This window comes from Nothobranchius furzeri, chromosome 16, assembly GCF_043380555.1.
Source record: "Nothobranchius furzeri strain GRZ-AD chromosome 16, NfurGRZ-RIMD1, whole genome shotgun sequence".
NCBI lineage: Eukaryota > Metazoa > Chordata > Actinopteri > Cyprinodontiformes > Nothobranchiidae > Nothobranchius > Nothobranchius furzeri.
The window spans coordinates 49,886,738-49,912,908 of record NC_091756.1 but is presented as its reverse complement, the minus strand read 5'-3'; the positions used below and the strand labels follow the sequence as shown (position 1 = coordinate 49,912,908).

At 41.6% G+C, this 26,171-nt stretch overlaps 1 protein-coding gene across 3 annotated transcripts in view; it reads right to left on the bottom strand.

The window, feature by feature from the left end:
* Positions 1 to 696: 696 nt before the first annotated feature.
* Positions 697 to 26,171, bottom strand: part of tbkbp1 (TBK1 binding protein 1) — a 331,337-nt gene continuing 305,862 nt past the window's right edge. For all 3 annotated transcript variants that reach the window (XM_054749384.2, XM_054749385.2, XM_070545774.1), the window contains 3 exons: positions 8,414 to 8,529; positions 3,829 to 4,616; positions 697 to 1,041 (listed from right to left, as the gene is read on the bottom strand). In XM_054749384.2, coding sequence (XP_054605359.2) covers positions 913 to 1,041; positions 3,829 to 4,616; positions 8,414 to 8,529 — 1,033 coding nt within the window. In that variant the 3' untranslated portion in view covers positions 697 to 912. The remainder of the gene's footprint in view (positions 1,042 to 3,828; positions 4,617 to 8,413; positions 8,530 to 26,171) is intronic.

Here is a 26,171-nt window from a genome sequence, read left to right as displayed (position 1 = left end):
AGACTGAATATTTGTTCTGTGGCTGACTGGTGCATTCGCATACTGACAACAAGTACATTTTATAGGCTATGTTAACTTAAAGTGCTAAGATACTTTTGAACAGACCGCAAGCATAAAGGTATTGTTCTGACTAAAACTTTCTCTCCTCTTAAAAACAACTGAAAAGCGCCCTGCCCTGCAGAGCCTCACCGCATCCGACTCATGTCCAGGTCCATACCATCCAACCTCTCCTTTTATTTCCCAGCAGGTAAAAGTGGAATGCTTTTGTAGTCAGTCAATGATCAACAGAAGACATCCTTCACTGTGTTATGAGATCACAATAAGTGTAATCATTCTGCATTAAAAATCCTTTGCCAACATATGTCTGCATACAACTGACAGACCATTATAATAAACCAGCTTGTAGCAGTCTCCTGTTCCTTCTACTGCTCTGGGTTCTCTGCTAAAGAAACCACCATATGTGGGGCAGAAAAAGCAAGAGTGATCAATTACTGGACTCAAATCTCCCTGATGAAAACTCAAGCTATAGCTTTAAGGCATGCTGAGCCCCAAAACACATTGACCCACACCTTGTGGCTGGCCTAATCAAAGTGTTTTACATTGAAAAGTGAAAAAATCAAAAGATCACACAAAGGAACTCTGAGTGAAACAGCATCAATCAGAGCCAGAGTTCCTACCGGCAGATCCGTCTTCAGAGCAAAGGACACTGGTCAAGAATGTCCCCAATAAACCCAGCTGCTGCGTCACATCCAGATCCATCCTGTTTGTCTACAGACCTGTAGTTACTGATAGTTACCTAACCGACAGGAGGAGAGGGAGAGGGAGCAGATGTGTGTGTGCGCGTGTGTGTGTGTGCATGTGTGCGTGTGTGTGTGTCTGTGTGTGTTTGTGCAAGGTTGGTTGCCATGGCAATCATATCTTGCTGTTCTCCAGGTGGGAGTCAATGTGCTTGATGAGGGCATCGTCAGGATAACCAACGGGGAAAATCAGCTGGCAGAGAGGGCAGCTCCTCATGTCGTTGTCCTCGGTCTCCATCCAGAGCTGCAAAAGTGCACACACGTGCGCGCGCGCGCACACACACACACACACACACACACACACACACACGATTTTGTGTGAAATCACATTTGTCATTTTTGAGCTTAACCATATCAGCTTCAGCTAAGATCAAGCCTCCACATAAGATCTTAGTTTAAAATACATACAGTTAATGGTTATGGATGACGTGTCAGGAATATTAGACCTAATCATGCAAATCAGCTCTGATTCAACAAAAAATGTTGAACAGCAAAGAAACCTGGAAAATATTTGTTTGTTTTGCTAGTAAAATAGATGAGAGAATTTGCTGTCTGTAAACAAGCAACTGAACACAGAGTTGTTCTGGTTCAGGAGCACGTTTGGAGAGGTGATTGTTTAAGAACACAACACATGTATATAAACAAATAAAGACTTTTTTTTAATAGTTTGTCTTTTCATTTACAGATAAAATAAGTTTATTAGTATTAAACCAGCCTCTCTAATAACCCCGTTGACCCAAACAAGCCATTTCTTCTCTCTTTTTTCTAGTTTTAGTTTCATATCTCAACTCCATCTCTGTACATCATGCACAGTCATGAGACCGGCATAAGAAGAAAAAAAAAAGACTATTTCTTAACATGTTGAGTTTTTCTGTTGGAGGAACTATAACTAAAAAACAGACCTCAAGATGATTGCGACATTTGGAGAGAAAAACATAAATCCCTCTTTTATTACAGTTTTTCTCTATTGGTTTGGCTCATTTCTTGAAACAGAAATTACATTCTCAAAATAACATGGACAAACCTCCAACCTCTTGGCAAATGTTCACAACAGAATGGCATTTCTCATTCATTTTATCAAATGGCAAATACCTTAGTACATGTCTCAATTGTCTCAGTGCATCTTTGCTAATGATTGTAGCCTACAGTTATACAGTTAGACCACATTTAGCCCATTTTCCAAATGAATAGATCTTGTAGCTCTAAACTGATCAGTTGATTCTCAGTCTAATGATCATTCTCTCCAAAACATGTCGGCATGATTGCATTGTATAAGTACTCACATGCACAACTGTCTATTCAATTGTCAGAATTCAAGAACATAAGACCATGAATACCATATATGAATTTCTTTGAATATTTGATACATTGACAGTCAGTGAAAGTAGACTAACGAATGGGGAGTGTCATACACAAGTGTTTTCCATGATCGTGTGCTGCCATTTCTGAAAATGGTGTGGCCACTCACATCCCCACTCTCGGCCCATACAACACAGACAAGCTTCTCATCTTCTTGGATCACCTTTATACTGATTTTATCCCTGAAAATGAGAGAGGTCTCATAGGGCCTCACCTACCCATTTGTGTAATTGTGTGGGACAATGTCAATTTCCACTATAGCCCACTCATTAGGGGCTGGTTTGCAACGAATCCAAGGATGGCCATGGAGTTCCTACCATCTTATTCTCCTTTCCTCAATCCGATAGAGGAGTTTTTCTCTGCCAGGAGGTGGAGAGTGTATGAGCATCATGCTCAGGATCAGCCGTCCCTGCTCCATGCTATGGACGCAGGATCAGCCGTCCCTGCACCATGCTATGGACGCAGAGTGTGACAACATTACAGGAGATCAATGCAGGGGATGGTTGCGGCATGCACGCTGTTTCTTCCCTCGTTGCATCGCAAGAGAAAGTGTCCGCTGTGATGTGGACGAGAATCTGCGGCCAGACGGACAACAGCGTCAGGAGGGTGAAAACAGTGGACAAGTGCGGGAGAATGAGTACAGTGACCACTGAATACGTCCTTGTTTTTTGATTTTGGGTTCATACAATTTAGTGTAATACTGTAATGTACATTTTACTTTACATATGTAGGAAACTTTCTTTGCGTGTGAATAAAAATTGGTTATAATTTCCTTGGTAGTGTGAGTGCAATCTGTGATGCACTCACACTACTACTTTGGACATTGAAGGCTACTCTTTTCGGTTGTATATTGTTGGTCCTCTGCCATAGTGACAAAATATCTAAACATTTTGTATGGCAGTACTCACACAATGCCAAAGGGACGATGCATTTTGGGGGCACTGACTATTCAGATTAGAAAGAAATGTAGTTTTGACACATGAGTGAACTGTTTTAGGAGAGATATGAGCTGCAGGTAAACCAGGTTGTTGTGATCAACCATCCAGGTTTATTTTGACAAAAGCACCAAGAATTATGAGAATGTCCAATCTGTGTCGAGAAATGAGCCAAAGCTATTGAGAAGGGTCTTTGCCATTTCAGAGACACTGACTGTTTAAATGAGAAAGAGATTTAGATTGAAGCCTGAGTGAACAGTTTTGGAAGAGCTATGAGATTTTGCAGGTGAGCTATAGTGTTGTGCTAAACTGTAAGAGTGTTTTGCCAATCGATCTTAGAGGTTTGAGAATGTAATTTCTGTTTCAAGAAATGAGCCAAACCAATGGAGAAAAACTGTAAACCAGCCAGCATCCGAGTGTGTGTGTGTCTGTGTGTGTGTGTAATGGTTTGTAATTGTTTTGTTTTTGATGAATATTCATTTATTATTATTACTTCGATGGAAAAAATGTTTCTTGCTTTCATTTACTGTACATGGTTATGGGTGCCTTCTGTCACTTATCTTTATTTCTTTATCTTGTTTAAGAACACCCTCATGAAAATGCGATGGCACACCTCATGGGGTTACTCCTCTTTAAATAAATGTTAAAAGAAATTTAAAAAATCTGTGTGGCTGGTTACTGCACAGACCCTGAGAATGAGCAGCTGTAATAGTTCATTTTCTTTGACATTAACTCACATTGATTGAAGGCCAGGACTGAGCATGCTCTGCTGACAAGTACCCTGGCTGAGGGTGGCAGCCCAGGTTATTGGACCTCTGGGGGATGGGAAAAGCCGAGCAGGATGCCGGGCCCCTCATGACTCCGCTGGCCCCTCCAGGAGAGAGCACACCCAGCGTCCTCGGTGGGCTGATGGGGTGAGGACAGGTCCACTCCTCCTCATCTTCAGAAGACTGTGGTGGCTGAGGGGCGGGTGTGGAAGGAGGAGGTGGCTCAAAGTGAAGGTGCGCCACCTCTGACAATGGAAAAGGCATCTCTCTTGAGTGGCGTAGGGAGCTCTCCCCCAGGCTCCCATCTCCTCCTACCCCACCCTGAAGAGGAGAAGGAGATCCTCTGTGCTGCAATCCGCTGTGAGGAGAGCCCATGTGTTGGGGCTGCTGCTTCTGGTAGCCTTCGACGTAAGGCCGGGGTTTGGGTAGGGTAGAGACTGGGTCTAAGGAGAAGCGAGGTGGGCACTGGTAAGCTGAAGGGTCAGCCACCTCTGAGTAACTACGACGGCCCTGGAAGCTGGCTCTCAGGTGCTGAGAGGGTGGTCTGTAGGAGTAGGAAGCAGGTCCATCCCCCACGTCCAGTAGGGGCGAGCGGCGGTGCATGTCAGGGGAGAGGCGCTGTAAGACTGGAGAGCGTCGCTGTTGGATCGGGGAGTGATGAGGCTGTGGCAGGACTGGTGAATGGCGTTGAGAGATGGGCGAGTGGCGCTGGGACACTGGCGAGTGACGCTGGTGGTGGATGGGAGAGTGAAGCTGCACTAAAGGGAGACAGAGGGGAAAAATCCAATTCAATACACAAGCACTAAAACAAATGTGTGCAGATATGGTGAGCTCTATTCACCCGTTACATATACTGTAATGCTAACTTGGTCTTATATTAAAGGAAAGGGACAAGGAAGGTTCCTCCTGGGTTGTACAGTAATTGTGTTTTATCTATAAGAAATTTATGTGTATAATCTGGTGTTCTTCAGGTTTTACAATCATTAAAATGTGAGCCCAAGTGAACAAAACATAACAAATACTACCTTGTTATGATTTATTAAACACAACAGAACTGATCATCAGTGGGGCCTCCTCTGAAAGCATCTGAGAGTGTCAGCCAATTAAATGCTGGTCTGGTGCATACAAGGGTGTGTTAACGCAAGAAGGAAGCACAACCACAATCAGAGGTCATCTCCAAACTCTTCCAAATTCATCACTCTGCAGAAAGAACACTTATTCAGAAGTGAAAAAGAAAATATTTCAGGCAGCTGCCAGATTCTTCAAGAGAGGATGTCTCAGTAGGTTCGCCCACAGGTCAGAGGTCATTGTACCAGGCGCTAAAGACCTGAGTTTGTATGGGTTCATGACAGGAAAAGTAAAATAAGAAAAAGCAAGCCTGTATTTTGGAAGGGTTGCAAAGGGTGACCTCTTAAAAGTAAGATGGCAGCTTGGCTTAGTGTTTGTAAAGTTTCATCTGAATGATCCACTTGGCATCTGGACAACGTGGAGATGGTTACCCATAATTTACAGTGTCATGTTAGAATATCAGAACAAACACCTCTTACCAGCTGTCTGGATAGTGGTGGTGCTGATGGTTTGGGCTCCTTATAGGCAATGAATCCACCACAAACTCCTCTGAATACCAAAGTATTCTGGAGTTTGATGTGAGACCACCTGTCTGATAGCGAACACTTGGTCTGAACCAGGTTATAAAACAGAACAAAGGATCCAAACACAGCAACTGAGCTGAACAGCTGAAGGATCTAGTCAGATTGCAGACATCATCCTGACTGAAACACTGAGGTGAGGTCGTCAGAGAGCTGAGCAGACACAAATTTCTGCAAACCTCAATGAGCTGAAGCAACAACCTTAAGTAGGAGTGGGTCAGAATCCCTCCAAAATCATGTGAGAGACTCATAAGGTCGGACGGAAGATTTTGTGTCGGAGCTTTCTGGACCGGGGGGTGGTCTGTTTGACATAGGTTTTCCATGTGGGTATTGCTCAACAAATTCTGTTGCCTGTTCATTTGAGATGAGTTTGAATTATTTAACGTTGAAAGTGGTTTGGCTTTCTTTGTACTGTAATTAATGACTCTCATGGTATATTTGTGAGATACCGCCATCGAAGGACGAAAAATCACCACGTTAGGTTTTATTGTACATAAAAAAGTTTGTTTGTACTACTAAGTTTATTTTTATGTTTTTCTTCTCAGAGTTTGAAACCTCTTCATCAGATATTGCAAGAAGACAGATAATTCATGAACACTCTACATGTTCCTCTGTCCTTCAAAAGATTTATATATTGCAAGAAGACAGATAATTCATGAACACTTTACATGTTCCTCTGTCCTTCAAATGATTTATCAGCACAAGTACAGTTGTTGTGTTTCCTGTAATTATGAGATATGCTGATGCGTGAGTCAGCCCTGTCCTCCACCCTGCAGCTATACTTCCCATTACAAAGAGGAAACTTCATTCAGGGCAGCCTGGTTGAGGTGCTAAAGGGGAGGGGGTGTTCTCAGTCGAACAGGAGTGTCACTGCTTCCCCCCTAACACTCAGGAAGGCTTCAGTGTCTCCACACAGCTCCCTCTTTTACTGAACATGTACACAAACCAGGAACGGCTTTCATTTGTTAACAAAGATGGCCGAAAGGCAAACCAGATTAGGGGGAATCAGCTGTCTGGATTACTGGGACACAAAAATACTGTAAGTTCAGGAAAACGCAGAAACAGTTTGAGGATTTCTGTGTTTTCTACTTTTATTTGAGTCCAATGGGGCATTTATTCACAAAGCAGCTCAGTCTGCGTACAGCAGGGCTTTTGGTTTCTCTGTGGAGTTAAAGACTCTCGCTCGTGAGACGTTGTGTGACTGCGTAGGAAGAAAAAGGTGTTGCTACTGTTTGGCACCTCTAAGTTTTACGCAGCAACCCGTTTCAGGTAGTTTACTTTTAAAGTTGGAACCCCCCCCCCCCCACCTCCAACCCCCCCCCCAAATATATCACAGGCAGCACTTTTTAATTAATCAGTGAACAGGCGTCACATCTTCCTGAGGACGTTGGTTTATTGCGTTAATATTTTACATTTCAGCTCAGCAGTTATCATTTAAGGAGACTGGATTTTAGGTCAAATATTTTTTTTATTTTCAGTTTTTAACAACTAATTATTCAAAGACAGTGCTTGTTGGATTAATCCTAATGAGGCGTTCTAATCTGGAATAGCTACGGGAAATTTCCCACCACAAAAATAAAAATAAGCTGGGTTATCAAGAGCTTGAAATCTTTTTTAATATATTTTTAATGAAATCATGTTTTGAAATATTTTAGGATTTTCAATCCTCAAAAAAATTTATATAAAATATTGCATGTGATTATTTTTCAATGAGGTTGTTATTACCTTGGTGATGTTATGGTGAAAAGGTTGGTGATAATGTTCTAGCCTTGTGTGTTTGTAGTCAGGGGTGGACTGGCCTTTCTGGCATTCTGGCACTGTCCCGGTGGGCTGCTTAGCCGAGTAGGCTGCTTGCCCAGCTTGGACAGACACTACACAGTTGGTGATCTGCAGAACATTAGCTACATGGTAACCTGAAGCTAACAGAGTTTTTCTAGACATTTTCAGCAAGAAAAACGCAACAGAGCGATGACGTAGGAGTTGTTTTACCGCGTTAGCATGTAGCTAATGTCCCGCTGATCTCCGCCCGTAGAGAATGAGCTGATCTGGAAGGCCAGAGCTCTCGGTCGCAGCGGTCTGGCCCTGCTTGTGATTTAACAGTATCAGTCCCTATTAGATCTCACATTTGGCCTAGAGACGAGTCCGCGGGTGGCAACACCCCCCACCCCCACCGTTCTCCCAATGGGGAGGGCCGATGATTCATAAAAATGCCAGGGCCGAATTTTGGTCCCAGTCCACCCCTGTTTGTAGTTTTGCTGTTGGGAAAACATCTCATTAACTCCAAGTCAGATATAAACGAGTCTCTTAGTGACCAACATCTTTAAATTAATAACGTTGGCATTTAACCAAATACACGATGGCCACCACAGCTAATCATCCTCACTGAACACAAAACAAGCTAAAGCTGCGTTCAGCTGAATCTGGTATCACATGGTAACAGCGGAGACTCATTCACAAAACATCCTGAGCTCTATCTGCAATCTTGCATTTGAACAAAAGGACTGTGAAGCCATTATTTTCATCACTATCAATATTTTAAAATACCTCTGAAACAATCAAAATTATTTCAAATTTAACACAGTTGTGTGTTGTAGATCTGTAGAAGCATTTCTAGCTGAATGAACTCATACTCTTTATTATTGGACAGCTTTTTGATGCTTATATAAAAAAACAGCACTGGATCACATCTGAGTAGAAGAACTTCTGAAGTTTCATTCTGAATGCAGGACTTTATCTTGTGTTTGATTATTATTATTATTGCATTTGATGCACCTGCTTTCATTTAGATAAAGAACCACAATGCCTCATTTCCTCATACTGAGATGATCTTGACCCAGATTTCTCTCATTGCTGAGCAGCAACATTTAATCTCTCAGGTGCTTTAAAGGCGAAGCGTCAGTGCTAACCTGGACTCGCCTGCTCCTGCGTGGCTTTCCTCAGGATCTCCGTCTGCTTGGAGCACAGCGCTTGGAGGCGTCCCAGTTCCTCCGTTAACTCTGTGTAAGCCAGAGCCAAGTTCACCCTGAAGGAGGAAAGATGGAGGCAATTATGTAATTATTATAATCATAGTTTTTGCAGAACATTACTGTGCTGGCAGAGTGTTAAGGTGCTAATTATATGAAATTATTTAAACTGTAAATTCAAAGAAATGCAATTGAATTACATTTTTATCTTCTGAATCAGACCTCCTGCTTCGACTTGCGGGGGAAAAAGAAGGGTGTATTTTTAGACTGCATGTAAGAGCACAGAATTCGAGTGCACCCAAACCACACCGTTTTCATGCTGGATGTGTCATGACACTCTCAGGGGCTAGACTTAACTCTATTTCCAGAGCTAAAATAAGAGAATGACATTGTTTTAACCATGGCAACAAGCTGACTTTGTCTCAGTCCATTAAACTGAAACTGATTCAAATCCAACAACAATTGAAATACATCACCAAATGGAGGCAAATGAACTAACTGTGAATGTGTGGGAGCACTATAAGATCTGAATGAATCCAGGCAGAAAAAGAAGTTAGTCACAACTGATGTTAACTATGTTTAAATTTGATAAGAGGTGGTTTATGTGAAAAATGGTGACTGTTTTTATAAACCGCTCAGTCTTTATGTGAAATTGACTCATTCAGACGTAGATAATAATGTTTATCGGACATGAAACCTCCAAATCTTTAAGATCTGTCACAACAATCATTTTACTACTATGACTAATCTCTTTTATTTCAAGAAGACTCTGGTTATCATTAGTTTCATTAACAAGTGAACACGCTGCAACTGCCACGCCTACGCAAGCGCTTCTAGAAAAAACACCGGGTCTCTAGGAGAAGCATCAGTCCGGACAGCCTGAGCATCAGCCCCATGAGAGCCTAAGAGCCAGCCGTGAAAAGAGGATGTTTGCAGCCCAACTCAGATCTGATAAACACTTTGATGACCATGATGAAATGTTTGACCCAACTCATTCTTCCATAAAGATCGTGGTAGATAGAAACACTGCAGCTAGTGCTTCTCTACAATTTGGGGAAATTGTTTTTTTTTCTTTCTTATTTTTGTTTTTAGGAATAAGATGGTTGTACGAAAAAATGGAAAGAAAATACTTCTGTGTGCTTCCTACACAGCAATCAAACTGTCAATAAAAATAAAGCTCTCTGGAACACCCACAAACTCATTCCATAGTGTTTAGTTGCTTCTTCGTATTATGACTTGTATTTATTTATTTATTTAAGTTTCTTAACTATAAAGTTTGTCAGGCTTTAGAAACCAATTGTTTCTCCTGCTTAACGTTTGCCGTCAGTTTCACCTAAAGTAAACTCAGAACTTCCACCAATTAGCCCACCTAGCTTTCCTCTGACCCACAGTGTGTGTGTGTGTGTGTGCGCATGCGTGTGTGCACTGCGTGTGTGTGTGTGTAGCTAAGGGGACATCACATCCCCGTCAGTCTCCATCTTCTAACAGACCACCCATCCCTCTGTGGTGCTACCTGCAGATGCTCCTTTTCTTGCACACATGAACTCACAAAGACAAAAGATAATCTGTTACTTACTGCTGTGCGTGGCGGAGAGCTTGCAGCACAAGACTGGGACTTTTAAACAAGTCAGATTCAATACATTTACCTTCTTTCCTTTAAACTCTCAAGCTGCTGTTGACTTCTAAAATTCGGCGTGGAACTAATTTATTGACAGCTTTAAGATTGACGCACCTCTTCCTTTTTCACACACATGTTGTCACATATTTGTCTCTTTGACACAAACCCCGGTGGCCCGAGTGCAACACCTCTCAGTGGAGGTGCTACACCTGCAGGAGAGGGATTGTGTTTGATTGCTGCAGAAACTGTAGGTCAAAAAATGCATGCATCTGCTCTCTTGCAAAAATTTTCACATGTTCCTTTTTCTTGTACTGTGTACACAGTGTGTGTGGGAGGGGTGTGATTACACCCGTGCACAATTGATGAAAGGCCTGTGCAGGCTGATTGATCAGCCACATCACCATATTGTGTGCATATATATGTATATATACATATATATATATATATATATATATATATATATATATATATACATATATATATATATATATATATATATATATATATATACATATATATATATATATATATATATATATACATATACACACACACACATATATATATATATATATATATACATATACACACACACATATATATATATATATATATATATATATATATATATATATACATATATACAGGTGCTGGCCAGTAAATTAGAATATCATCAAAAGGTTGAAAATATATCAGTAATTCCATTCAAAACGTGAAACTTGTACATTATATTCATGCAATGCACACAGACCAATGTATTTCCAATGTTTATTACGTTTAATTTTGATATTTATAGGTGACAACCAATGAAAACATCAAATCTGGTATCTCAGAAAATTTGAATATTCTAAAGGCCAATGAAAAAATGTTTGTTTCTCTAATGTTGGCCAACTGAAAAGAATGAACATGAAAAGAATGTGCATGTATAGCACTCAATACTTAGTCGGGGCTCCTTTTGCCTCAATAACTGCAGTAATGCGGCGTGGCATGGACTCGATCAGTCTGTGGCACTGCTCAGGTGTTATGAGAGCCCAGGTTGCTCTGATAGTCGTCTTCAGCTCCTCTGCATTGTTGGGTCTAGCGTATTGCATCCTCCGCTTCACAATACCCCATAGATTTTCTATGGGGTTAAGGTCAGGCGAGTTTGCGGGCCAATCAAGGACAGGGATACCATGGTCCTTGAACCAGGTGCTGGTGGTTTTGGCACTGTGTGCAGGTGCCAAGTCCTGTTGAAAGGTGAAGTCTGCATCCCCATAAAGTTGGTCAGCAGCAGGAAGCATGAAGTGCTCTAAAACTTCCTGGTAGACGGCTGCATTGACCCTGGACCTCAGGAAACAGAGTGGGCCAACACCGGCAGATGACATGGCACCCCACACCATCACTGACGGTGGAAACTTTACACTGGACCTCATGCAACGTGGATTCTGTGCTTCTCCGCTCTTCCTCCAGACTCTGGGTCCTTGATTTCCAAAGGAAATGCAGAACTTGCTTTCATCAGAAAACATAACTTTGGACCACTCAGCATCAGTCCAGTCCTTTTTGTCCTTGGCCCAGGCGAGACGCTTCTTGCGCTGTTTCTTGTTCAAGAGTGGCTTGACACACGGAATGCGACACCTGAATCCCATGTCTTTCATGAGTCTCCTCGTGGTGGTTCTTGAAGCGCTGACTCCAGCTGCAGTCCACTCTTTGTGGATCTCCCCCACATTTTTGAATGGGTTTGTCGTCACAATTCTCTGCAGGGTGCGGTTATCCCTAGAGCTTGTACACTTTTTTCTACCACATTTTTTCCGTCCCTTCGCCTGTCTGTTAATGTGCTTGGACACAGAGCTCTGCGAACAGCCAGCTTCTTTAGCAATCACCTTTTGTGTCTTGCCCTCCTTGTGCAAGGTGTCAATGATTGTCTTTTGGACAGCTGTTAAGTCAGAAGTCTTCCCCATGATTGTGGTGCCTTCAAAACAAGACTGAGGGACCTTTTAAAGGCCTTTGCAGGTGTTTTGAGTAAATCAGCTGATTAGAGTGGCAGCAGGTGTCTTCTATATTCAGCCTTTTCAGAATATTCTAATTTTTTGAGATACCAAATTTGGAGTTTTCATTAGTTGTCACTTATGAATATCAAATTTAAATGTAATGAACATTGGAAATACATTGGTCTGTGTGCATTGCATGAATATAATGTACAAGTTTCACGTTTTGAATGGAATTACTGAAATATCTTCAACCTTTTGATGATATTCTAATTTACTGGCCAGCACCTGTATATGCGTGTGTGCGGATATGGTGTGCAAGCCCAATTTTTCAGGTCACTCACCAGCATTATGAAACCAATATGTTTATGAGACCATTTTTGATGGTCTCATAAACCTTGAGTTTTAATGTCTTGCTATTTTCTATGAAAGTAAAATCTAAATGTTGTTGTTAGATTAATACAGACCTTCTAACTTCTACTACCATAATATTTATTTATTTCAGCAACTTAACCTCTATTTTCGTTTTTATAGCCTAAACTAATATTGGTTTCCTAAACCATGTCGTGTGTGTAGTTTACAACAAAAACGCCCCTAGTGGTAGAAAACCTGCATTACAGGGTTGATACAACACTGCGAACATCGATACATTTTCGCGCCTCCTGACACAACCAGGCATAAGTCCATCATCCGGCCTTTCTTTGAGTTCCAGCTTCCAGGGAGGAGGAAGGACGGAAAGACCGACAATTCAGAGGTAAGAATCTTTATTTAAAATGTGCTGATGTAGTTGTTATAAAACTGTATTTCTGGCAAAGACCCCAAAACATTAGGAAAAATAATGCTTTACATTGTGTCTGTTTATCAAAGTTTATCTGAACACCGGTCCATTTGGCTAAATTCCTCAGCTACCTGATTCGGACCGTGATCTGGTACAGACAGGATAATTAAAACCGGAGCCTCCGCTCCTCCCTATCACTCGGCTGGAGTTTCCCCGCCGTTGCTAGTTCTGGTGCTAGAAAGGTGACATATTTCAGTCTGGTTTGCTAGTGCTAGCATCCGCGCTACACTCCCGCTTTGCTAGCGCTAGCATCGGCGCTACACTCTCGCTCCACCATGGCTGAAAATTCTCCTTTGCTTCCGTTGTGTTCATGTCGAACGTACCAGCATGGTACCATACAGACAGGGTAATTAAAACCGGAACCTCCGCTCCTCCCTCCCACTCGGCCGGAGTTTCCCCGCCGTTGCTAGTTCTGGAGCTAGAAAGGTAACATATTTCAGTCTGGTTTGCTAGTGCTAGCATCGGCGCTACACTCCCGCTTTGCTAGCGCTAGCATCGGCGCTACACTCCCGCGCCACCATCCTCTCGGCTGAAATTTTTTGCTTCCCTTGTATTCATGTCAAACGTACCAGCATGGGTATTGCCGACACCCCCCCCCCCCCCCCCCCGTTAATAATAGCGTCAGTGGTTATAGCGATCGCGGAACCCCTGCTTCTGTCTTTCACTCGGCTGGAAATTCTCATCTGATTCCTGTTCTGTCAAGTTCGGGTGTAGAAGCGGCCGTGATTAGAACTGCATCCTCCTGCCCGGTCGATCGGAAATTCTCCTTTTTCTGCTTGGCCCTGGTCCCAGAGGTACGTTCATCATGGAGAACGGTTTATTTTGTTTTTCATGAACTAGATGAATGTTTTTAAAGGTGTGGAAAACTGAAAAACAATTTCTAATGATTATTTCTGCTTTGGCCAATGGTTTCTCCCTCTGGTTGCTCTCTGCTCTCCGAGGCGTGCAGCAAACTCATAACTTTATGGTTTTGATCCATCAGAAGTAGAATTATAAACATTTAAAGTTTCCACTAATGCAGCTCTGTGTCAGAGCTGCATTAGTGTCCATATGTTTCTCTGGATTAAGCTAACAGGACTCCCTCAGCTGCCACAAAAAAAAAAAAAAAACGTTTTCACAAAAATGACTCTAAAAGCCTAAATAATATATAGTCGTGTAAAAAATGTTTAAATTAGTTTATATTATGTCTCTAAACATGGGAGTATCTAACCTGCAATTCACTCGCAGAGAGTGAGCTGCACAAGTGCGGAGCAAGTGTGCAGTTTTATCACTGTGCACAAGTTTAGGCTCAATCCACCTAAAATAATAAGGGGGTTAGGAATGTTTTAGAAGATCTGAAGCCCTCTTAAAATGGACCTAACAACATAGTGGGCTTCATGTGAAAGTGAGAATGTTGTTGAAAAAATTAAAACTGGGCATAAACATCCCAGCTGCTGCTGCTGCAGCTCATGAGACAGAAAGGAGGATAATTCTGTGAACTGAATAACTAAAATATATATGAAAAAGCTAGCAATCAATGAGAAGAATCACATTTGAAATTTGTATTCCAAATAAGTTCAAGGTAATTCTAATGACATCAGAATAATGTACACTGGTAATATGATGTGTGTGAGAGACAATTTTACTGATCTTTAGGGAATACAACTTAGGTTTGTGATAAATTAGAAAATTTGCTTGTTTTTATTTTACCTAAAATGAGCTGCTAAATATCAGCAGTTTTCTTGCCCTGATCGTGTTTTGTTGTGTTGAAAAGCTAAAAAAACCTTTTGTGATGGAGCAGGGAAACAATTAAAACATGATGGATATGGAATATAGAAGATCAGGGTCAGAAAGCTGGTGTAAAAAAATTATTAGTGGTACAAAATGACAGGGCCAGTTTTTGGTCACAGTCCACCCCTGGTTGTGGTACAAATGCAGTGTTTCCCCTAGGAATTTTTCCAGCTGTGGTGGAGGTGGTGTTGGCCGGGGGGGGGCTGACACGTCTCATCTTTCTGTTAATATTGTTTTATTTGATGCACTCCACTTTGAACTGCACCAATCCAGCGACTGCTGCATTGTAATAACTAGTATTAAAGGTGAATACACCAATATTTGCACAAGAATAATTTCTGTTTTAAACTCTCAGTGACACACTTTGCAGGGTGGATTTGGTATTTAATTTTTCTTGGCGTCTGGAAAAACATCTTCTTTTTCCCCCTTTATTTAACTCTCTGCCCCCTTTATTTTGGTCCAAGATCATTACTGGGCTGGCCCTATTAAACACGTTCTACACCCCTGCTTAGTAGACTTAATGAAGTATTTTTAAGCCAGTATAAAAATGACTGAAACACAAATTTACATATTTGGCATTACTGACCAATATTTTTTATTTCATTTATTTGTTAAGAACATCAAGATGCATTACAGTGAACATTATAATAAGCTGGGCGGACACTGTGCGACTTTTTCACTCGTAACACAGCTTCAGCTCAAACTGTACGACTTCAGCGCAGGGCAGATCTCACGAGTCATGTGCTCACACTGTACGTCTGGTAGCAACATGTCGGATCTAAAAATATGCTAAAAATAGCAGTTTTTACACAACACGCCAGACTTTTTTGTCTTGTTTTGCCTGTTGTCCTTTGGGAGTGCTGCAGGAGGACACACAGGGATTCATGGGGGTTGGATGAGGAAAACAAAATAAAGTAAATCTGTGTTTGGTGATTAGTTTAATTTGACATGAACACGACAAACACGCTTTCTTGACAATCTTGGTGAGTAAAAAAACGTGTAGAAATAAAAACGAACAATGTGTGTTATTAGGAAAATAGCGGGTGAGCGGAGTTGATGCATGATTGCGAATGTGCCGTGAGCGGTTCTGATACTTTTTGGGTCGCAGCCGCTCGCTGCGCTGCTTCAACCCTCATGAGGAACGAGATAAATATCAAACACTCCAGAAGTCCGTGCGAGTCACGATTGCTGATCGGTAGCTGGTCACGTGGTGTTAATCGCCTCTCGTAACCCCCTGTACACTACACGACGCTCAACGCTAAACTCGTCCCGATCTTGTGGATTCTCGCACGAGTGGAAAATCTGCTCAAAAACGTGAAAAAGTCGCACAGTGTCCGCCCGGCTTTACTGTCTGTGTGTGTGTGTGCGTTGATGCCTGGGCCGAGCTGACGGAGCTCCCGGCTGCAGTTTTGTGTGTAGGAAGGGGCGGGCGCTCTATCCGACTGCCCATTCACAGAGCGTGAAGACAGTCAGTTACCCAATGAGGATTTCATTCAGCACGATTACAGATATTTACGAGTTTTACACTCGTTTCTTGCTCGTATTCGTCAAAAATGCTTTATCCGTACGCTCATAGCTGTAACCACCCTGCCCTTCCTCCTCCTCCTTGCTACCTGCCGGCTGTGATCACAAGCAACAACACAGTAGTTCCCGCTGCTTCTTCGGGAAATGGCGCAAAAAAAAAAAAACATCAATAAAACTTGGGATGTTGTAGGCGTGGCGGTGGGATTTCAGCCCTGGCGGGCCGCCACGGCTACGCCTATGTAAGGGAAACCCTGAAATGAAGTGAAGGATAGTAAGATGATGTGATCTGTGAGAATATTTGGATTACTGTGTGTACTTGTACAAAGTACTGGCTTTTCATTAGATTTTTGTTCATTTTTTTTTTGTGAATATCATGAAGTCTTCCAAGAAGACAAAACCAGCATCAAGAGGAAGAGAAGCACATCAGGCTGGAAAAAGGCAAGGATTCAAGCCTAATTTTTACTTCTCTGTCTGCATTGGTTCGGATAGACGCAACGCTGTTATCTGTTGTTGTAAGGGCTCTTCTGCAGCCACGCAAGGACAGGCGGAGTTCAAACATCTGTCGAGACTGAGATCGCAAGCTTAGGATGAAAAGTGAGCCACATTTTTATTTAATGTCAGACACAAAACATCTCACTGAGAAAGTCAAATGTTTTGTCACCCGTGAATGAAGAAGTACAACGATACACAGCAAGCGTTTTTATTCGAGGATGGACATGACAAAAAATGTGGGTTTAGAGGTTGTGACCATAGGAAGAGGTGGGGGAGAATGAGAGACAAATTATTCTGTATTAAAAAGTCCCTGAAATACATAAAAATACAATAGTGCGTCACAAAAAATAAACAACCTAAAAACCACAAAAACTATTCTTGGAGCTGATGTGTGCTTTGCTTTGAGTCACTCAGTTGGATTTTCTGGCTTAAAACTCCTGTTGGCCCCTAGCTCCGTGTTAACTCTGTTACTTTGGGGCTAGCTTGTGGCTACATTAGTTCAGAGTTTGATTGGTGTCAACCATTTGATGATTATTTTTGGGTTTTGCTGACATAACATGAGTTACAGCCATGATTGTGGTGGTGGGAACCGCCCATTTGGCTTACAATTTGTTTTACAGAAAGCTATTGGTGGGGGTTGGCCATCTTTTTTATAGAAATTGTATGCGGAGTGGTTGGATTAAGGAGCACTTGTTGAGACAGGGTCGCGTTGTTCATATGGACAGAAAAACATCCTCTGTAAAATATTCTGACCAACAGTAAAATGTCTATGAATGTAATTTTTTTTTTTATTACAATTAAAACACAGGCCTCCAAACAGTTTTGGACATCTGAAGTGATTAAGTTTGCTTCTTGAGCCCTTTTCTGTGGGGGAACTACTCTGGTTCTCCTGTTTCAAGATATAGACGTAAGCCAAAGCAGAGAGCAGCAGGATTTGAGGTCTTATAGAGGGGCTACAGCCTAATTTATGCTTCTCCAATTGTTCTAGTGTATTTCATTAGGTAATACAGTGTTGGTTTTCTGTGATGGTGTTGGATGGATATCGATCGATATCAAACCAGATATCAGTATTGGTAGTAAAAAAAAGTGGATCAGTGCATTCACAGCTGAGATGTTTGCCCTCTCCTGGACATTAAATCAACACAGGCTTTACAGGCAAGAGCCAGGATAGTGAGCCCTAATAACTTTTTTTTTTGTGTAATTTCTGCTGCTTGGTGTAGTATTTTGATTTGCTGGTTGTGATTGTTCTTTTGAAATTGAAATTGTAGTACTAATTTCCCTCTCTCCGTCAGTTCTCCAGTCTGATGTTTCTGAACCTGTCTCCACTGCTACAGAGGTTGGTAAACTTTCCACCTTTTGACTCTTTACTTCAGTTAAAAGTGAAATGACATAAAATTCCTTAGTAGTTTATACATTTTTCTACTTAAACATGTAAGAATATTACAGGGAAATATTCACAAGCAATATCTCAATCATGCTGGATGGAATTATATAGGCCCCTTAAATTTTTATTGCTTTAATCTGGGTAATAACGCACTCAACACAGGTAAAAAGAGCCCCTGCAGCTGCTATCAGGACCTGTGAGTCCTTGATTTAAGCCAGGGGTCGGCAACCCGTGGCTCTGTTGCGGCTCTCTGTGCTTGGAAAATAATGAATGGATATTTAAATAAAATGCTTCATATTTTACTGCATAAATTTTACATCTGTATGCCAATTCTAAATGTAAAGATTGTCTGCGTAAACCTGAACAGTTCCAACCCGGTCTTACTGTGAGACCGGGTTGACGGGTCACGCTTGTGCGTAATCATATCGGCGTGTTCTGAGCTGAAGAGGATGTGAGATTCTGGGATTCTCCTCAGACAGGCTCATGGATGCAACGCCACATTGGAGACAGGAACAAGCACTATTCAGCCAAAGTTTCATAATCAGGGAACATTTTCTAAGTGACAAGTCTCGCTTCAGTCGGAGGAATCTTCCAGCATGCGCTCTGGTTCTGCAATGTGCTCCAAGCCCCTCTCCACATCTTCAGCTCGCTGTGCACCGTACATATGCGCTGACAGTGAGCTGCGCTGAGCAGTGTCCAGTTCAGATGGGAATCTTTTCTTGTGTGATTTAGCTACATCTGCGATGTGCGTAACGAATAAAATGCCAGTTCGTCTGTATGCGTCTGGGTAATTCTTTCTATTCTTTCTCCGTCAAAATAAACGGTCAAATACGGGAACTATCCGGTCAACACAAGCCCTGCTTTTAACTGTTGTTTTCTTGTGAAATTTTTTTGCAAAGAGATATAATTTAACTTGATTAACACCAGAGCCAGGCACATTGCGCCATTATCTCAGTCACTGTAAATGAGGGAAAAACAAATTGAACGGATCATTTTCTGACCTTTAAGTTTAATTACAACAATCAAACGTGACAGAGCCTGGATTTGTATTCTGAACAGTCTAAACATGTTTTAAAAAGAATCGTATGACAAAAGTGACACCTGCTCAGTAAAACCACCAACAGGGTGAAAAATATCAAAATACTGTAGGCAGAGTCGGACTACAACTTCTGGATCCATTTTTTTATAAATCGTTTTATTGATTATCTTATGAAAGATAACTCTGACGTACACGAGCGACCGGTACTGGCTGCTGTCACCTGTTGTGATTGGTTAAAGCAGCTCTCTGCTGTCTGAGGGTAGGCCCCGCCCACAACACCGTGGCTGCTGTGGCTCCCAGTGTTTCCTTTACTGTGGGAAACGGGTAATAATGGCTCTTTGATGGGAACAGGTTGCCGACCCCTGATTTAAGCTAACAAAATAAAACCTAGAGATTTAAATATTACTACAATTGATAAGGATGCTCTGATCTGATTCAGTGATTTTAAAAGGAACAGAATCAGGTGGATAAAGATCTAATTTAGCCTTATAAAACAACATATATGTTTAAAATTCATTGTGTGATAGACATTATCAAGTGAAAAAAATGGCTCAGTTTTAATTTTAACAAGTTCCTTAGCATCAAATTCAAGTTTATTATATATTATTATAAATTATTATATTTTATATAGAGCCAAATCACAACAACAGTTGTCTCAAAGCACTTCCCAAAGAAAAACAGTCCAACTAAGTTCATGTAATTATGACAAATACTTAAAAATTTCCTATTTAAGGAACCTAGCAGATTGCATGGAGACACTGACTAGTGTCAGCGTCTTTACAGCAATCCCCATACTAAACAAGCATTTTGCAATGTGGAGAGGAAAACTCCTTTTTAACAGGAAGAAACCTCCAACAGAACCAAACTCCGTATGAGCAGCCATCAGGACCTCAGAGACTTCTGCACTGAGCGGGTTATTTTTGAAGGAGGACATCTTTGGAATTGAACTAACTCTCTGTCATCAGAAACACAAATCAAACACCATTAGAGGCTCCCCAGTCCTCTCACTCATGAACAAATGAGGATATTTTTGTAGGGACAGTTAATGATTAAATAAATAAGCATATATTAGACAAATGAAAAAGGATCAGGCCTCTGCTTTTCGCAGATGATGTGGTCCTGTTGGCTTCTTTTATATATAGAGTAATTTCCATTTTGTATTTTGTAATTTGAATTTCTTTTATTGTTGATTTATTCAGTATAATTACTTACAACTGTACCATGTTCAGCGCTTTGGGCTTCCTGACAGGGTTGCGGAAGGCGCTTTATAAATAAAGCTTTGATTGATTGATTGATTGATTCTTCAGAACCTGATCCCCAGCCTTCACTGGAGCGGTTCGCAGCCGAGTGTGAAGCAGCTGGGATGGGAATCAGTTCCTCTAAATCCGAGGAGTGGGAAAAGGGTAGAATGCCTACTCCAGGACAGGGATGAGGTCCTGCCCCAAGTGGAGGAGATTTAAGTATCTCAGGCTGTTGTTCACGAGTGAGGGAAAACTGGAGCGTGAGATCGATAGGCGGATTGGTGTTGCGTTTGCAGTGATGCAGGCGTTGTACCGGACCGGTCTGTTGTGGTGAAGAGAGAGCTGAGTCGGAAGGAGAAGCTCTCGATTTACCGGTTGATCTATGTTCCTACCCTCACCTATGGTCATGAGCTTTGGGTAGTGACCGAAAGAACGAGATCGCAGATACAAGCGGCTGAAATGAGTTTTCTCCGTAGGGTGTCTGGGCTCTTCCTTAGTAATAGGGTGAGAAGCTCGGTCATCTGGGAGGGGCTCGGAGTAGACCTGCTGCTCCTCCACATGGAGAGGAGCCAGTTGAGTTGGCTCGGACATCTGGTCAGGATGCCTCCCGGACGCCTCCCTGGTGAGGTTTTTCAGGCACGTCCAACCGGGAGGAGACCTAACGGTAGACCCAGGACACGCTGGAGGAACTAGGTTTCTCATCTGGCCAGGGAATTCCTTGGGATTCCCCCAGAGAAGCTGGCCCAAGTAGCTGGGGAGAGAAAAGTCTGGGCTTCACTTCTTTGGCTGCTGCCCCCGTGACCCGACCTTGGATAAGTAATCAATAACAGATGGATATTTAACATACCTGATGAGCTCAGCAAACAAAACAAATGACATTAAAGGCTGCCCGTTTCAGATGCAGTTTCTTACACTTTATGTTTAATTGTATAAAAAAAACTGTTGATTGCTTTTTGGAATATTGCATTAACTGAAAACATACAGTAAACTATCTGATGGCATCTCCATCTGCGTGAGTTCAGATAAATGCAACGCCATCTCAGTGGCCTAGTTGTAGAGTGTCCACCCTGAGACTGGGAGATCAGGGTTCAATTCCTGGTCGGGTCATACCAAAGACTTAGGAAAATGGGACCCAATGCCTCCCTTCTTGACACTCAGCATTAAGGGGTTGGATTGGGGGGTTAAACCACCAAATGGTTACAGAGCGCGGCTGTGTCTGCAGCTCACGGCTTCTCCAGGGGATGGGTCAAATGCGGAGAACAAATTTCGCACACACATCAGTGTGTGTGACAACTAATGGGACTTTAACTTTAACTTTAATTTTAAGTTGCTGTGAGGGTTTCCCGATGGCTATGCAAGGATGAACAGGGTTGAGCAAACTTTTCTAAACATCCATCAAGACAGAGCACGAGCTTGTGATTGGTCAGGACGCCGCAATCTAAATTAATCAGGAGCACTGCCATTGCTCTCTCAAAAATAAAGAGAGCCAAAGTTATTTAACAGCAGAAGTCCAAATATACGAACTCCCTGGAGTCTGAAACAGTATGTAGAATATAGTGCTTATCTGTCACTAAACTAACTTGAAAATTTCTACTAATTATGTATAAATGTAATTCTAATAATGTCCAATTCTTGAAGTTTTGTATAAAATCAAAAAAGGTGTCATTGTAAAACTCCGTCCTTCATTAATTCTGCTGTTCTTTTCTGCTTCAGCTTTTTGCCTCATCAGACCTTCAGTCTGATGTTCCTGAACCTGTCTCTACTGCTGAGGTCAGCACATAATTCATGTTTTGTTTGACAATTTTGTCATTATTATGAGTCAGGTTTTTGGTAGTTTTTACAGTCACTAATAATTGCAAATCTGTTTTATATACACAGAGAATTACAGTTTCGTCCCTGGGAAATCTGGGAAATCCCTCAACCTTTGACTCTAACAACAATAATGGTAAAAAAATGATGTAAAATGCTGTAGTAAAAGTATATATTAATGCTCAGACATTTTGTGCACAGTAGGTGAAATTTATTTGTTACTCAGATGAAATCTCGGGCAGAACAAACCTACGTTTTTGGACCAAAATTACAATTTCAAACAACATGATCATGGAATTGTCAAAGTTGCAATTGTTTTGCAGTACTCCTGAAAATCCCAGGATCTGTTGTGTCAAGTATTTTAGACATCTGGTATTTTCCTCTGTGTTTCATTATAGCTGCAAATGCAGGCTGTCTGTGGTTGTATTTTAGATATCCAAACATACATTTGTAAGAATTGTATTGAGGATATTCTTAATTTATATTTTAAATTGTAAAAACACTTTGAGATATCAGTAAATACATTTATGACTAGCAACAATGTATTTTAACATATCCAAAAAGATTTTCATGATATCTGGTTACAGACAGCAGGAATATATTTCTAATATAAACTGAATTATAGCTATCTCACATGATAGTTTCTCCTATTGACAATGTTCATTCTAGACAGGAAGAATGTCATTAGGAAGCACTAAATAACCATGCACATGAATGGGAAATGTGACGTAATTTGTCCTAGGAAGAATTATATTTCAGACAGGGTTTGACATTAACACTCGCCAAATGGGAGTAAATTCTCCATTTGGCGAGGAAAATTGGGAGTGCCATCTGCATCTAAGGCAGGGGTGTCAAACTCAAACTCACACGGGACCGAAATGTAACTCTGGGATGGAGTCGAGGGCCAAACTTAATATTTTTGTGACGGCAAATTTGCACATTTTCTTTATCAGCATATATGCAATTTTGAACCTTTAAATTTGGAAACAAACTTATTTCTGCATTAACACTGAATGTGGAATAACCAAATTACACACGAGCAAGTCAGTTTTAAATAAAAGGCATCAGTGGTATTCATTACTTGTGGTATAATTAGCATTTTATAAATCTATTCAGGATTTATGTTTTCTTGTTTATTCATTTTTCTTATTTTTTTATTCTCCTTTTTTTCTCCTGTAATAAGTGTCATCGCTGCTGTGACGTCCAAAGGCGTCAGTTTGTTTTCAGAATTGCTGGGGACAATAACCATACACTTGAGTGGGGTTTAAAAATTGCTGGGGACAATAAAGTAGGCTAGCACAGGGGTCGGCACTCCACGGCTCTGGAGCCGCCTGCGGCTCTTCCATCCATCTGATGCGGCTCTCTGTGCTTGTAAAATAATGAATGGATATTTAAATAAAATGCTTTATATCTTACTGCATTAATTTTACATCTGTATGTCAATTCTAAATGTAAAGATTGTCTGCGTAAACCTGAACAGTTCCAACCCAGTCTTACTGTGAGACCGGGTTGACGCGTCACGCTTGTGCGTAATCATGGGTGCTTCCTGAGCTGACGACGACGTGAGATTCTGGGCTTCTCCTCAGACGGCTCCTGGATGTGTTGCCACATTGGAGACAGGAACAAGCACTATTCAGCCAATGTTTCATAATCAGGGAACATTTTCTAAGTGACAAAGTCTCGCTTCAGTCTGAGGAATCTTCCCGCATGCGCTCTGGTTCTGCGACGCGCTCCAAGCCCCTCTCCACATCTTCAGCTCACTGTGGACCTTATGTACGCGCTGACAGTGAGTTGCGCTGAGCAATGTCCAGCTCAGATGTTCAGATGGGAATCTTTTCTTGAGTGATTTAGCTACATCTGTGATTTAAGTGGAATAAAATGTCAGTTCGTCTGCATGCGTCGGGGTAATTCTTTCTATTCTTTCTCTGTCAAAATAAACGGTCAAACGGCCAAAACGGGAACTATCCGGTCAACACAACACAAGCCCTGCTTTTAACTGTTTTGTTTTCTTGTGAAAATTGTTACAAATTAAACTTGATTACCACCAGAGCCAGGCGCACTGCACCATTATCTCCGTCACTGTAAATGAGGTAAAAACAAAATGATCGGATCCTTTTCTGACCTTCCTCACCTACAAAGTTTAATTACAACAGTCAAACGTGACAGAGCCTGGATTTGTATTCTGAACAGTCTAAACATGTTTTAAAAAGAAACGTATGACAAAAGTGGCACCTGCTCAGTAAAAGCACCAACAGGGTGAATATTGTAGGCAGAGACGGGCTACAGCTTCTGGATCCACTTTACATAAATCATTTTATTGATTATCATCTTATGAAAGATAACTTTGACGTACACGAGCGACCAGGCGCATTGCAAGCTTTTCAAAAGTGTGGGGGATGTTGTCTGTGCCTAAAATAATTTTATGTTATTCATCTTGTTAGTTTAATTTCCATAATAGCGGAGCAGGTGCGAATTTTAGACGCGTCACGCGTTTAAACATGTTTAAACTGTTCAGAATACAAATCCAGGCTCTGTCTCGTTAGACTGGTGTAACTAAAGTTTGTACTGAATGAAACTTTACATTAAACCATGTTGAAAAGAAAAGGATCCGATTAAATCGTTTCCCCCTCATTTACAGTCACGAAATACAGCTTAGTACGCGTGGCTCTGGGGTTAATCAAGTTTAATTGTTTCTCTTTGCAACAATCTTCACAAGAAGGCAAAACAGTTAAATGGTAGGTTACAGATATTTCCATTTGACTGTTTATTTTGACGGATAAACTCAAAGATGTTGGTTGTTTTGAAAGAATTACCCCGACGCACACTGATGCGCATGGATGAGCTGACATTTTAATTGTTACGCACATCGCCGAGGTAACTAAATCAAGAAATGATTCTCATCAGAACATCAGAGCTTTATACTGGACATTGTGCTCAGTGCGGACCAGAGCGCCCACGGTGGACAGTGGGCTGAAGATCTGCAGAGGGGTTCGCAGCGCAGCGCAGAACCATGGTGCATGCGATAAGATTTCCTCCCACTGAAGCGGTCTGGAAACCCAGTCTCTCTGAGGGATGAATCACTTGGAAAAATGTTCTTTTATGAAATTATGAAACTTTGGCTGAACAGCGCTTGTTCTCGTCTCTAATATGGAAACACATGACGCATCCAGTCTGAGGCAGAATATTCTCTTCAGCTCAGAAAGCACCTGTAGAGACATTTGATTACGCACAAAGTTTATTTGGAGCAGAAGCGGTCGGGCCACTGCAGGTGAAATGTTCCTAGCCTACATGAAGTGAAACTGTTTAATTGTAACATTAATACATTACTGGACACGCTGGTGTGGTTGGTTAGACCAGTGTTTGAAGTGGAAAACACACACACACACACACACACACACACACACACACACACACACACACACACACACACACACACACACACACACACACACACACACACACACACACACACCAATTAAAATAATGCTGATAGCGTGGACTATAAGACAGGCGATGGTTTACATATTTAAATGATGATCAGGCTGCTGTAAAATGTAATCTCCATCCACATCCAGACAGAATTATCCTCTATTCTTTCTCTATTTGCTCTGCTCTTGTCGGGGCTGACGTAGCTGATGGTGCGCGCGGCGCGCCTAACTAGCGGCTGATGCACATTTTACGCATTTGGAGAGGTGGGCTGGATGCTTTGCTTTTACTGGAAGATGGTCCACTTAACGCACGGTTGTAGACTACATATTAATGACAAATGAATGAAAATTAAATTGTGAGTTTTTACTTCATATTTTATAAATAAAAATGACGGGGGAAACATTTATGACGTCTTTTTAAACGAAAATTTCTAGCGCAACCTGCCTGCTTCACTTAAGTCACTGCTTATTAAGGTCCGTCCAAAATTACCGTGGGAAATGGGTATTGATGGCTCTTTGATGGGAACAAGTTGCCGACCCCTGGTATAAGATCTGAGCTGGTAAAACAAAAATCCTCATCAGCAGGCTTTTTTG